Below are 13,926 nucleotides of genomic sequence, written 5' to 3' on the forward strand. Positions count from 1 at the left end.
GTGTGTGTGTGTGTGTGTGTGTGTGTGTGTGTGTGTGTGTGTGTGTGTGCGTGTGTGCGCGCATTTGAGTGTCTATGAATTTGTCACACTGATAATCCATTGCTGGAATACTCAAAGGTTTTCATCTCAATGACAGACTTCAGTGGGTACAATTTTGTCCAGGTTTGCTATTGGTAGTAATGAGTAGCTGTGATGTTCTTTTCAGACTCCTGGATGTTGGAGTGAGGAGACGAGAGAGAAGAGGAGTACCCACCAGCGCTCTGCGTCCTGGGGCAGCGCCGACCAGCTCAAAGAGGCATGGCACTAACACAGACACACACACTGATGTTTACCGCACATGGCTGTGCGTCACAACAATGACTTCATTCGACAGTTTAAAGGGGAACTCCAACAGTCTTATACATCAAACAATTTTTTGTAGAAACATGTACCTAAAGATTATTTTTGAATTACCTGATTAATATAATTCATTTACCAATAAATATTTCAGTATTTAATTCAAATGTAACAAGGCAATAGATCAGATACCTGATCAGGAAAACACTGGACCTCAAATTCAAAGGATTGCTGTGACACATAGATGAATTTAACCACCGTACATCATAGCAACCCTTTCCCTCAAATGGACAAACAACATTTCTTCTGAAGAACTTTACTTTAAACTTGAACTGGTTATGACATGGATTGATTTCATCACTGGAGTAAATAAGCAGTTAAGATAATCAAATGTATTTTTGCGTCAGTGTGGGGAAGGGGAAATGATTGACAGATTATAACAGCAGTCAGACTGTAACAACAGTTGGTAACATTAGTTAGTATCTCCGTTAAAGTAAAGCGGTGGAATAACACCAATCACGCATGGTGTAACGTTACGTTACCATAACAGCAGCGGTGCAGTAATGACTTTGAACATGGGGAGCGATAGAGAAACATTTAGACAATCAATTTTTAGTGACTAATACTACTAACAGGAACTCAATCCGTGTATATTGTGCTTTGGTACGGACCAAAAGTAAATAAGACGGTGGTGTCTTGCTGCTGTCTTGACAAAATAATAAAATGAAGAAAGCTTTTTAAATAGCTGTTTAGTTTTGACTCTAAACCTAGATTCAATTTATTTCTGTTGCACCAAAAAACTGCAGTTTAAAATGTGATCCAGTATCAACTTTAAATTCACACTGTTAAAATGTCTGCCTTTTTGAGATGGATTAAGCAAAATAATCAGTTCCTGGTAAAAAGTTTTACGTTGCTGCTGCTGAATTCCTCTCAAGATACCGGTTCAGTCTCTTTTTTTCCTTACTGTGAAAAAAAGTTGATCCTTACTGTCCATTATTTTATCTCCTAATATTTGGTCGTATTGCTCCATTCATTTTGCCAACATGTTTTTCTCAAAAGAGGAGGAATTAGAGCTTCTCTGCTGAGTCACAATGAGTAACGTTAAGCTCACTAACTGACTTTTTAGCAAGCAAACAATGTCACGTTTGGTTAAGGAATACAGAGCAGCCCTATGTTTTACAGCCTACTTACTAAGTAAGCATACAAATGTATTTATTTTATGTTGGGTAAGCAAGCATCTCCATATGGATTAAACTCTATTTCATTTTGGTTTAAACTTGGATTTACTAAAAGAAAAGTTATTTTTAATTGTCCAAGAAAGCGCTGTCTAATTTTAAACATAGTGCTAAACTCTGATTAGAACTAATCTTAGATTAAATGAATACTTGTTGGTACAAACAGGCAGCAACCTCCAGTTCTGCTATGTGAAGCCAATGTCGAAGTGTCTTAAAGCTGCTTTCTCTATAATGTCCATCAGGGGGCGACTCCTCTGGTTGTATTGAAGTCAATGAGAAAATGACTCTACTTCTCTCTTGATTTATTACATCAGTAAACATTGTAAACATGAGTTTATGGTCTCAAACTCTTCTTCAATACAGCGTGATGTTCATTTAGTAAATGATGGTCCATTTAGAGTAAAATAGACCATAAAGCAGGGTATGCTTTAGGGCGGGGCTACTGTGATTGACAGGTCGCTGCAGCTACCAGAGCCATATACGATGTCTCTACGTCAATCCTCCGCATTCCAAATTTGGTAACTTTCGTTTATCTGTGGCAAAGAAAACAACATGGCGACGTCCATAATAGAAGATGGTGACGGAATAATCGCTGAACCTGAGGCTTCAAAAATAGGTTGTTCCACCAGGATGGATGGCCTATTTCTTCTGTTTTCTTAAAAGTAGAGGTTGTACTGAGAGGCGGGCCTCCTCAGGGAGACGCAGGAGCTGAAGGAAGGAAGGGAGGGAGAGAGGTGAGGCATAGATACTGCTTGAGGTGAAAGGGACAGGTGCATGCTGGTCTTTTAAAAAGTTATCGTAGTTTGGCTCGCTCAGCAACACTGTGAAATCCGCTTATAAATCATTGAAAAAAAGACATTTATAGCAACTCCAGAACATAACTGAGAATCATCACGTTTTTAAGTTTGCTTCAGTGTCAAAGTAATCCAGTGATAGTTGTCTGTACATCCATGAGTACATTGCAAACAGGAGTTGCTAAGCTAATTCTGCATACTTTAGATGGTGGCAATTTAACAAAGTATAAACTAAGTTGTTTTTTTTGCCTTTATTCTCATTGAAAGTCTCAGTTAAACTTTCATCAGGGCTCTGCATGCGGAAGTCTTAGAGTATGTTTTTTTTTTTATCCACGATCTCATCTCTTAGTGACATTGTTGATTATGACATAGTGAATTCTTTAAGAACGATCAGATCTCCCAGTTTTCTATGTGGCAGATGTGATGAAACAGTACAGAATGACTTTCTTCTGTCTGTATAATCTCCTGTTTGGTCTACATGTCTTTGCGGTGCTGAAGGTTTACAGCAGCGACAGACAAAGACCCTCTGAGCTCCACCCTGCTGATACTCGGCAGCAGCAGGGAGGTGGCAGATAACGCTATCTCACCCTTAACTGCCCACTTCCCCTCTTTGCAATGGCCAAAACACGCTGCAATTTATGGGCAGCCCAAGTCCCAGCTGGCTGTTCTGCAGCAGAGGGAACAATGAGGGCCAGCCGGATGACAGCTTAGCCCTCACTAATGTGTGCACAGGCACATTACTGAGTTACCGGGGCTGCAGAGGAGCGGTACTGACACAGATTCCACAGATGTCAATAGACGAGCTACAAGGAGGAGGAGAGGGGACAGACCTGAGCAGTGCAGATGCTTCAAAGAACTACAGAATATTCGCAGGGGTATTATTATGCATAATCAGTCTCATCATGACAGTATGTCAGGTGTGTCAAAGAAAACTCCGTCTTGTTCTCTCGTAGTTGTGTCAAAACAATAATGATACCCAGTGGCTCCTAATGTATACTAATGTTTTTGAAACACTAATGCCACTCCTGTCTAAGCTTTAACCAGGAAGTGAGATGCGAGGCTATTTTTATTTGGTCTCATTCTCAATTAAAGGTGCTAAATTTGATACTTGGACCATTAATATAGCATCATACAACTTGCGGTGTAGCGCCCTCCGGTCCCGGACAACATGATCTCTGTCATCACTGTTAGCTCCGTTAGCTACTAGCCTCCAGCTCAACCATCATCATGTTGAGAGCCTTGTGGAGACAACAGATATTTCTCTGAATTTCTAAATCAGCACCTTTTGGCATATCTGTGAAGGTTTATATTTAAAGCACATGTGACTGTTTTTGGTACGGATACACAAATACGTGGATAAAGGTCAGGAAGGTTAAAGCACTTTACTTTATACTCCTTTTACGTCATTGTTTTCTCTGTAGTTTCATCCTTTCTTCGTATAAATAAACCTGTTGGCAACCACATTCTAATCTTCAGAGTCCCAAAGTCATTTTACTTCCTGTCAACAGCTACACACCATGTGTATTGAGGACAACACTTTTGCAGCCACTACAAATGCGGGAGTAGGGCCGTGGTAGTTTTTGCATTTAGTAGCAGCATACATACTGATGCATCATCATGTATCAATGGTAAAGTATCCAACCTGAAAACTATTTGTGTTTAAATTAAAAATAGTGTTGCTCTGTAAAATATTGAGCTGAGACTGTACACACTGCTGTTTAATGTCAGCTCTAACTGTGTGTTATACACACTCGCGATCCACTGTCTGTTGCAGAAAACCTGAGAAGAGCAGGACTCGAGTGAAGGCTAAGAGGGGAACAAGAACTTCCAGGACTGCACTGTGTAACTGGTTCAGTGGCCCACACAAAGGGATCACATAACAGCCATTTCAGACAGCCCGCATTGATTGAAGTGTGTTGTGTTTCTACAGTAAAGAGGGCCAGTGTCAGAGCTGTGTGAGGGAACATGTTTAGACATGTCCTGGAGTCGGCTTACTGGTGCACAGTGGAAGGCTGGGAATTCCTTCATGTCTCTGACAGACACACACACAACAGGCTAATTCAGATAAACACTGTAACCAGGTTTAGTAGAGGCTAAGGACTGCGAGTGTTGCTTGAGAAAGTGAACATTAACCAGTGAGACGGCTGACTAGTTAGCAGGCTAGCTTGACCATCTCCAGAGCTAGCTAGTGAGCTGGCTAGTGTGCGGAGCTCCCGCCTGCTCTCCTCCCGGCAAAGTAGTCTCGCCTTGAGTGAGGCAGAGGGACCGTTGGATCCAGCGCTGGCTTCAGCCCACTGTTGGGCTCATTTTCTGTAACCGGGGAAGCATGAAAGCATGGTGGTGGAATTAGCAAAGTAGCTAGCTAACCAGCCAGCCACTAAGTTAGTAACATTTAAGAATGTAATGCTTTATCCGCACACTTTTATCACAGTGTAGGAAAGCACATGGCTATTGTCAAGAAAGTGACAACTTTGATTGGATCATTTTCTGTAACCAGTGTTGCATAAAAGCCACCATGCTTTGTTGCCACACTGTCTACAGTAAATAAGTCCAACAGCGGGCCTCTTTGATAGTTTAGCTAATTAGCGACATTTACCTCCATCTCTTTAATAACTTAGCCCGCTGTGGTGCATCCACCGCTGTGGCTGAGGAGGCTAGCAGAAGGCTAAGCTTTTAGTTTGTCCCATTAATTACTTAGACTGGCTGCCCGCCAGAGTCTGTTTTGTTCCGCCACAATTTTATAATGAACCGAAAATAACAGTGGGCCGGCTGACTGGCCCTCTCTTTGCGTATTTACACTGTAGCGGTGCGCAGCGACCAGCTGTAGCTCAGCTGTTTGTCTGCATGATGAAAAGCAACAGTTTTTCACAAAAATATGAAAAGGTTTCAGAGGTCCCAAGCCTTATTGATTCTCAGCATGAAAAGAGCCGGTTGGCTAATGATCTTTATACCTGGAGCAGCAGCTCCTATCCCAGTTGCTGAGACATTATAGAGCTATGTATGGACTTGTATAATATTTAAAATTATAGTAATAATAACGTTCTGGTCCACCTCCTTACTAAATGTTTCTGTCTCTGTCTTCCCCTGCTCTCCTGTTTGATTCCCGCAGATCGCAAAGCTCCGGCAGCAGCTCCAACGCAGTAAACAAGGAGGACGCCACAGTAAAGACAAGGACCGACTGTCCCCCCTGCAGTGCAGCACCTACACGTACAGCGCCCTCACCAGCACTACCAACCATACCTACACAGCCGGCCACGCTCAGGTAGTGTTATTCAAATTCCTGGAGCACAAGAGTTTGGTCTGTCTGTAGAAAGTAGCATCACTTTTAGGGAGTCTGGTTTGTGTTTGAAATCACAGTTATTGTCAAGTGATAGGATTCACTGACAGAAATGTTGCCCACAGTAACTAATAAAAAAGTAAATTCTAGCCGGTAGCTAACAGTGCAAACAACAGCAACATAGCTAACAGTGTTTACCGGAGAGGTGGTGGGCATTATCCAACAATCTGTCTCTCTGTGTGTGTGTTCTGCAGCAGTTTTCCATGTCGAAGTCGGCCCAGATGCCGCTGTCCAACATCACAGTGCCAAAGCCTTCCATTTCCAGGGTGCCCAGCAGCATGGAGGGCATCAACCATGAGCTGGAGAAGGTCTTCATCAAAGATAATGGAGAGAAGGAGGAGCTCAAGGTGGGGCTCTGGTTCATTTTCAATGCATGCACAACCCAGAGTAACTCTTAACTGGACTCCGCTCTAATTGGTATTCTGTTCCTCCTCCCTGCTGTCTATCTCCCATCGGACTCTGCAGTCCCTGGAGGTTCCCGATGGGCGGCGGGCGCCCTTCCCTCCCCAGCAGCGCAGCAGCAGCACCCACAGCGTGGACACCCAGACCCCCTCGGCCCCCGGCCGGTCCAGCAGCTGCTCCAGCCTGTCGCCCTGCCTCTCGCCTGCCTGCCTGCCTGGGTCACACGACGGCAGTCCTTACTCCACAGAGGATCTGCTGTATGACCGGGACAAAGGTAAAGAACATTAAAAAGTGCTGTTGAATCGGTGAAATGAAGGGCGGATCCTAGAAAGGTAAGCATCGACATAAATCAAGGGCAGACTGAATAGGCATATGTACGTTTGTCTACTGTTCTCCAGGGGTTTAATGCCTGAATCAATAATATTGCTTCATTTGAGTCTATGCTGAGGTAGACAGTTACGTTTTTTATTTTTATAGGTGTTAAAGGTTATATATAAAATACATACATGGAAATAGGATTAACTGGATTATAGTCACCAGAAGTACCTCCAAATTACGAGGGAAATATCTGTTTCTCTTTGAGTTCAAAAAGTAAACAAAAAATAATATAAATCATAATATCAAATTGCAATATTTACAAACTGCAATACATATGAAATCAGCAGCCAAGGACAGAGAGGGTATCGAACCAGAAGACAAGCAGCCCTACTGTTTTATATCCAGCAGTGATTTCCACTGCCCAAAGACCCAAACGCACTGAAAGTACATTGTTGTTTTAAATGTCCGTTTCTACTCAGACCTTTCTTTTCAATTTCGGAGCGTCAGAGGACGATATTTGATCAAAGAAATGAATTAATTAATTAATAATAATAATTATACTGTCACTGGTTTAAATGACAAACGTCATACCATCATACACTCAAAATAGAACTGATCTGTGGTCGCTTTGTGTGCTCTCTGCTGGACCGTGTCTATACTCAGCCAAAGATTGTTTATGAGGCAGGCGAAGCTTCACTCTGTTACTGTTTCTGTAGTCCCAACAACTCCAACAGAGGGATATGTCTTCTATCTAGTTAAACCTCCATCAATATCACATCAATAATGTAATATTATCCACCAGGACCTACATTAATTAGATCAAGTTAAAAGATGGAGTATCTGTAATAGAATAGACGTTGCCTAAATCACGACCTTTTTTAAATACTGCTGTTTCTGTGGTTTTGTCATTTTAAATGTCCTGCAGTGAGCCGTAGGAGCATCGTATGAATCGGGCCTTTAGTTACTTAAATACTTTTACAGCCTATATTCTATAAGTAGGGGAAGCATTGTTAAATACAGTTCAACTTTGAAGAAGGTGTGTTTCCTACTTAAGCACTGAAGAGGGGCTGAGTTGAGCTATCATGTTACTTTTGGCTGCTTAGAAATATGGACTGCCTCTAATGAGGAGCAATGTGTGAAGCCAGAAAGCTCACAGTGACACTGTGGGCCTTTTTGCTATAAATTGGTAAATTAGCAGTATGTAGACAGTAGATTTATGTCATTTGAAGGACAGCCTGTGGAGATTCTTCAGAAAGTACGACTCGACTTTGGAGGAAAAGAAAAATAGACTCCGACTCTTTAAATACAAAGATGTGTTGGAATCATTGTGGGTTGTTACATGTGAGTGTTGGAAGTGTAGAATGTGCTTCTACGCTGTGTCTCTGTGCTCACAGACAGTGGAAGCAGCTCCCCACTGCCCAAGTTTGCCTCCTCTCCCAAACCTAACAACAGTTACATGTTCAAGCGGGAGCCGCCAGAGGGCTGTGAGAAGATTAAAGCTTTTGAGGAGATGAGGTACAGACAAACTGAAACACCTCCCTGCTGCCTCAGGAATGTGTGACCCCCCCACCCACCTGACTTAACTTCCTGTGTACCTCCGCAGCTCCAGGCAGTCCACATCAGCTTCGGTCCCCCTCTTCTCCTGCCCCGACAAAAACAAGGTCAACTTCATCTCGACGGGCTCGGCGTTCTGCCCCGTCAAACTCCCCGGCTCCCTGCACCTCATGCCGGCCTCGGAGCCCGAGGAGGAGGACGAGGAGCAGGACGACGCAATCGTCGGCTCGGAGCCCCGGGGGGCCGCCTCGCTCCACGCAGCCCCCACTCAGGTCTCCACTAGCACCAGCACAGACGATGCCCCGGAGGAGCCCGGGTCGCCCTCAGAGACTGCAGACCCCCAGACAGACAGCCCGGCTATCAGCTAGACCGGAGCGGAGCTGGCCTCTGCCCTCCGGGATCCACCCACCACGACCACCATCCGTCACCACTGACTGTCCCACCCACCAACACCTCCCCCTCCATCTCTCTGTGCTGACCCCCCTCCACCCCCCCCTCTATATCTGCATGACGTAGCAACAATGTCCCGAATAAACAACCACCACCACCCCGAAGACCCGCCACCTTACTGCATCGTGTCTGAGCTGTGAAAGGAGCTGATGGTCTGCAGGCATCGGAGGGAAGAAACGGAGCACGATGGATTGGGGGGGGGCATGCATTTTAAACTGGTAGTATATTTCTTAATTAAATTATGTGTTGTGTTCTGTTTCAACATTCACAGTATGAATAAGCTCTCTAAACATATACTATATACACATATATCTCTAAGAAAAATGCTTGTTTAAAAAAAAAAAATTCCAAACGGTGTATTATGTGTTTATGTACCCAACAGGAAAAAAAACAGCTGTACTATTCAGGATTATGTTTACACTATCCAGGTCACCCTGTCTAAAAAAAATGCAATGAGAAAATAATTTGGGCAAAGAAAAGAAAATGGCCTCACATTGGTTGCACAGTGTCTGCATCTGGCCACGCTTCAGGTATTTCACAAGTCTATACTCAGGTAATTTGGAATGTATGTCCATACGAATATCTGCAGCCTGACGAAGCAGAACAGATTGACCGCCATTTAATTCTGTTTTTTCTTCTTCTCTCAATCCCAGACAAATCATTGCTCTCTGGTCCAGAGTCTAGTCTGACACTCGACTCGTGATAGCTGACTGCAGCAGGTAGAGGCTGAAGTAGTGAGTGGTGGTGAGATACTGTACGGACCACACACACACTGTGACTGATGGTGTGTGTGTGTTGACAGAGACTTGGATGACATACAGCAGTTGTCTGATAATTAAGCCTGTGGACTGTGTGATTGGCTGTCCTGAACCTGTTAACCAGAAGTGGACGAGTCCGTCGTACCGTCACACGAAGATACAATCAAACTGAAGCAGTTGGTTCTTTAGAGGTGCAGATTGGAGGTTTAGTTGTACGAATGTTTATTCGATGAGTTAAACCTCAGTTTTCTAAGCCAAAGAAGCCATTTTATTGTGCAACTCAACCCGACTTAATTGAGACTAGACCCGGAGTGATACTGGTTTCCTGAGGCTGAAATCAGGATATGAGTTTAAAAAGCAGCAACAATACATATTGACCAACATTTATTTTTTAACATGTTTTTTGATGAGAATCTGTTGAAGTTGGATTATTAAAGAATTCTGACCAAGATAAGTACTGAGCAGGATGTTTCCCATCTGAAACATCTCTCTAATGGTCGATCAGCAAACCCTTTTTCCGATGCAATTAAATATCAGCTGATGGAATTTGAGCGGAAGATGCATAAGGGCTGTTAGAACAAACAACCGGTTATTGAGGCCAAAATACATCGGACGTGATCAGATTCTCCGTGAGTGTATCTAACTTACTGGACAACAGCCATTTTTGGCACAAGTAACAGTAAATGCGTAAATATAAAGTAACACAAGCAGCACAAGTAGAGAGAGAGTCGTACAATCAGCAGACTGACTCTATAGTAGCCACCATGAGCTACGGGGCACACCAGACGACGCAGGGCTGTAGCAGTAACATCTCTTAGGGTTTTAGATTGACTAAGAGTGTCTTAATTTATTAAAATTTGTGATTGTAAGAGGAAGAATGGGAATGAACGAGAACCTACATGCACTTCAACCACAGCCCGCTTATCTAATTCTCAGAATGTGCACTGCCTCCACATACACACACTGGAAGGGACATTTTTCATACTAAAATGTGTGACAGCAGGACTGCGTTTGGAATTATTTAAGAAATCTAAGTTTGAGTACCAGTAACAAAACTATGCTTTATTGAGCACCTTACTTTGAATATCTTTTTTTTTTTTTTTTTTGACAAAAGCTGAAGTTCTCAAATGATAAAATTAAAAAATACAGCCTAACCTTAACTGGCAAATAATGATTTAAAGCTGCACTAATCAATATTTTTTATATCCGAAATGGATGAAATTAAATGAGATGAAAGGGGTCACTTTCACCCAACTCTGGAGCGCTCCTCAGAGCTATGGAGCTTTTTTCAGCCCCTTTTAGATCAATTGTTTCGGTTTTATGGCCCATCAACTCTCTTGGTATACCATCCGCCAACCAATCCGTACACAGATTAAATCAGTGTCTAGCTGGCAAAGAAAGTGGATCATTTAGCAGCTAAAAGGTCCAATATCTTCAGGAGTTGGTGGTGACCAAACCAGAGCGTAAAGGGAGAGTGAATAGTGGACTTACATTCTTTAGGTACAAACAAACCTGACACCAGATGAATGCTAATGTTGCTCTGCTTCTGCCAAGTAATTGTTTGAGAAACCGGTCAAAAGATCGATAAATACAGCTTTAAATCAGACACCGCTAATAAAAGAATTACAAGTCTGATTAGTAGGAACGTTTCTGTACAGTTTAAAATTCTTAGTTCTACAGACACAGTAGCACTTTTCAGTCAGTGCCAGTAAAGGATGGATACCCATTCAGGAGGACAGTAGATATAGCCGCACGGTTTGCATAAACTAAAATCAATAAAGCCATACAAGATAGAATTTGCACAACTCTTAACTCCAATCTGCATATACAAACTGTTTCGATAATCCAGATCATTTATATTCCATTAAAATGCATTCCGTGAGATTTTCAGCATCCGAGACATAAATAGACTCATGTTGATCCATTCCTAAAATATCTCAGCCTTTTCTGATCGCTGTATGAGGCGAGCTACTGTTCTGAGAGACGCGTGGCTGCAGATACAGTCTCAGATCAAAGGATCCCACTGGCCTGCCTCCCTCTCACTGTCTGTCTGTAATCACAGTGTTGTAGGCATCTCGATGCCAGCACCAAGCAGTGAAACCCGAACGTCACCGTGTCCGAGTGTAAATGATCCATGACTTTCACGTTTATTTCGGTATCTGTTGTGCTCGTGGAGTCTCCGGCATTGACGGCCCGTTCATATTTTGTATATATGTGGCTTTTAAAGAGGCCCACTGCGATGTTGTGGTTTCTCAAGGCGTTTGTTTCTGCACCTTACCAAGAGCTACAGCTTTCTCAGTATCCCACGTATACCTGGCATTGGCAAACTAGATGTGTGCAATAATAGGGTTACAAAAAGCAACGTGTCCGTTCTTCAACACAAGTGTCTCATCTCGCATTCCTTCGGTTTTTGAAGCTTGATCGGGAAGTAGTGAAGCCATCAACTGATACAAAGCCAGCACTGAGAGCCACCAGAGCACATCACTGGCAGGTCAGAGTGTTCTTCGGCTCACCACATGATTCTCCTTGTGTAACCTGCAGTGTCAAAGTTCATGCACAATGGCAATAAATAACAACAACAAAAACATTGGTTTTGTCTACGTTTTGGTGTGTGTGACGTGAGAGACGGGAGAATCACTACTGATGTAAAAATAACTCCTGTACAATGTCTTTGTACATGTTGACGACTGTACCGTACAAAGAATTGCTTTAGTCATACAGACATCTCTATATGTTAATAGCATAAAATATATAATCCCAGGCACTCAAGTAGACTGTTTTCAATTTTTTAAAAAGTCTTGGAAATGCCTTAGAATACAGCCCACAATGCACAGCAATTTTTCACAATTGTTGAACTTTCTTTGTACTAACGGCTTACCAGTAGAGTACATGATGGTACAAGAGATGGTAAGTTAAGGAATGAGGCCGTACAAGTTTGTGCTGTAGGTACCCAGGAGAATGGGGTCAACATGTAACTAATAGATAACAACACTTCCCCAGTGGATTACCTTCTTTAATAAAAAAATATATATTTCAAGTTTTCTGAAAATGTGTGTTTAAATACGCAAATGAGGCATGATTGTATCAAATATGTGCTAATTTGCATCCGAAACAGAAATCTGAACGTTGGATAAAGCCAGGTTCAAAATGCATGTTTCATTTTGTTGAAATATTAGACTCAAAGGTTGTTACTGATATCTCTTTGTTGTACTTCATATTTTACACTGTCAACATCCATAAGACAGAACGTTTCTCCATGTTTTTATTAATATGTAGTATAAATGAGTCTCTGAATGATGTGTGACAAACCCCTCTGTGTTAACCTTCAGAACACAGAGAGGAATGAAAGTGTAAAGTTTGGTGAATGTAAGAGCTGCTGAAGTGGAGATTTATCATCAGAGTCTGAGAACAAACTCATTTAGAGAAAACGTCCTTTAAAGAGACGTTTAGTTACATTACAGACATTTAGAGACTCTACAGGTGAACACATGAACTCATAGATATCACCATGAAACTTCACCACTTCATTACTCACATCAAGATCATTATTTTTTGTATTACAAGTTTTCTGAAATGTTATGTTTGAATATGTAAATGAGGCATTATCTAATGGTAACTTTTGGTGAATTAAGGAGAAATCTACAGACACAAATTGACTCTTGACTCTTTAGTACAGATATTTTGTGTCTTATTTATACATTTAAAGAGATTAGAATGTGTGCTTGTTAAATGCTGCAGGCTACTGTTGACAGCTCGGTCTGGTTCCTTATGAAAGGTGTTTTATTAACAAACAGGGACGAGGGTTGATCTGGAATCACAATCGTTATTTGGGCTACTTGAGTGGAATGTGCCCTCTAGTGGCCACTGGTGTTAATAACGCCTTACCTGACTGGTGGCGTGCACAATCAAACTGATTCACCACAAAACTTTATTTCAGATTCTAGTGGGCAGGTTAATGTTTCCCTTAGATGCTAGATTAGAGTTATAGGGTAATGTTTAAAATGACTATTTCAAGAAGAAGTTTCGTTTTTTAGATACCTCTACTCGAGGCAGAACAAAACACGGCCATGTTGACTCATACATTTGATGATGATGGTCGTAACAAAAATATTGAATACAGCAAAAAGTGCTGAAATTGATCAATGAATGGACTCATCCCATTAGAGGAGAAGTGCAGAACAAAACCACCCTGGAGATGGTGTTGGGAAATGATATCAGCCCTACACCTCAAAGCATGAATATCAAAATATGTGTTTATTATGAAACTACAGCCGAGACACTTTTAAATACAATATGTGTAATTTTCATAGGCGGAAATTTCACACAGATACCTTTTTTAAAATAAAGTCACTTTTACTGAAGGTAATATATATATATATAAATATATATATAAATATACAGTATATATATATATAAATACTTGCATCAACCAGAATACATAACACAACATGAGAAAAAGTGGATTTTTTCTTTTCGCAGTTGGGAGAAAATACAGAGTTGGATATATTCTTAATATATATATAGATATATACACAGTACATCATCATTTAAGACAAACAAAATATTATGTATGGGTTCGACTGATTTGAGATTTTGATAGGCAATAGCAAAATGTTTTTATTTTATTGTAACACCATTTATTATCAATCTCAACTTTATTTATTTACCATCTGAGCACAATGTACACTTAAATGATTAAGATTTCAAAACTAGATTTTAACACACACAAGGGCCACAGCATT

General features: G+C 41.6%; 1 protein-coding gene across 3 annotated transcripts in view; it reads left to right on the forward strand.

Annotated features, from left to right (window-relative positions):
- glcci1a (glucocorticoid induced 1a) overlaps positions 1-10,977 on the forward strand; it is a 24,558-nt gene extending 13,581 nt beyond the window's left edge. The window contains exons 3-9 of one of the 3 annotated variants that reach the window (XR_004213609.1): positions 206-295; positions 5,475-5,627; positions 5,897-6,049; positions 6,168-6,378; positions 7,817-7,937; positions 8,026-8,979; positions 9,080-10,977. Coding sequence is in view for 1 of the 3 variants with exons in the window: in XM_031871276.1 (XP_031727136.1) it covers positions 206-295; positions 5,475-5,627; positions 5,897-6,049; positions 6,168-6,378; positions 7,817-7,937; positions 8,026-8,344 (1,047 nt within the window). In the remaining 2 variants the exon portion in view is untranslated. Of the gene's footprint in view, positions 1-205; positions 296-5,474; positions 5,628-5,896; positions 6,050-6,167; positions 6,379-7,816; positions 7,938-8,025 lie in introns of all 3 variants that reach the window. The other 2 variants (XR_004213610.1, XM_031871276.1) reach the window with 2 other exon arrangements.
- The last annotated feature ends 2,949 nt before the right edge of the window (positions 10,978-13,926 follow it).

The sequence above is a fragment of the Anarrhichthys ocellatus genome, unplaced genomic scaffold (genome assembly GCF_004355925.1).
Source record: "Anarrhichthys ocellatus isolate YVR2014 unplaced genomic scaffold, GSC_Weel_1.0 scaffold57, whole genome shotgun sequence".
NCBI lineage: Eukaryota > Metazoa > Chordata > Actinopteri > Perciformes > Anarhichadidae > Anarrhichthys > Anarrhichthys ocellatus.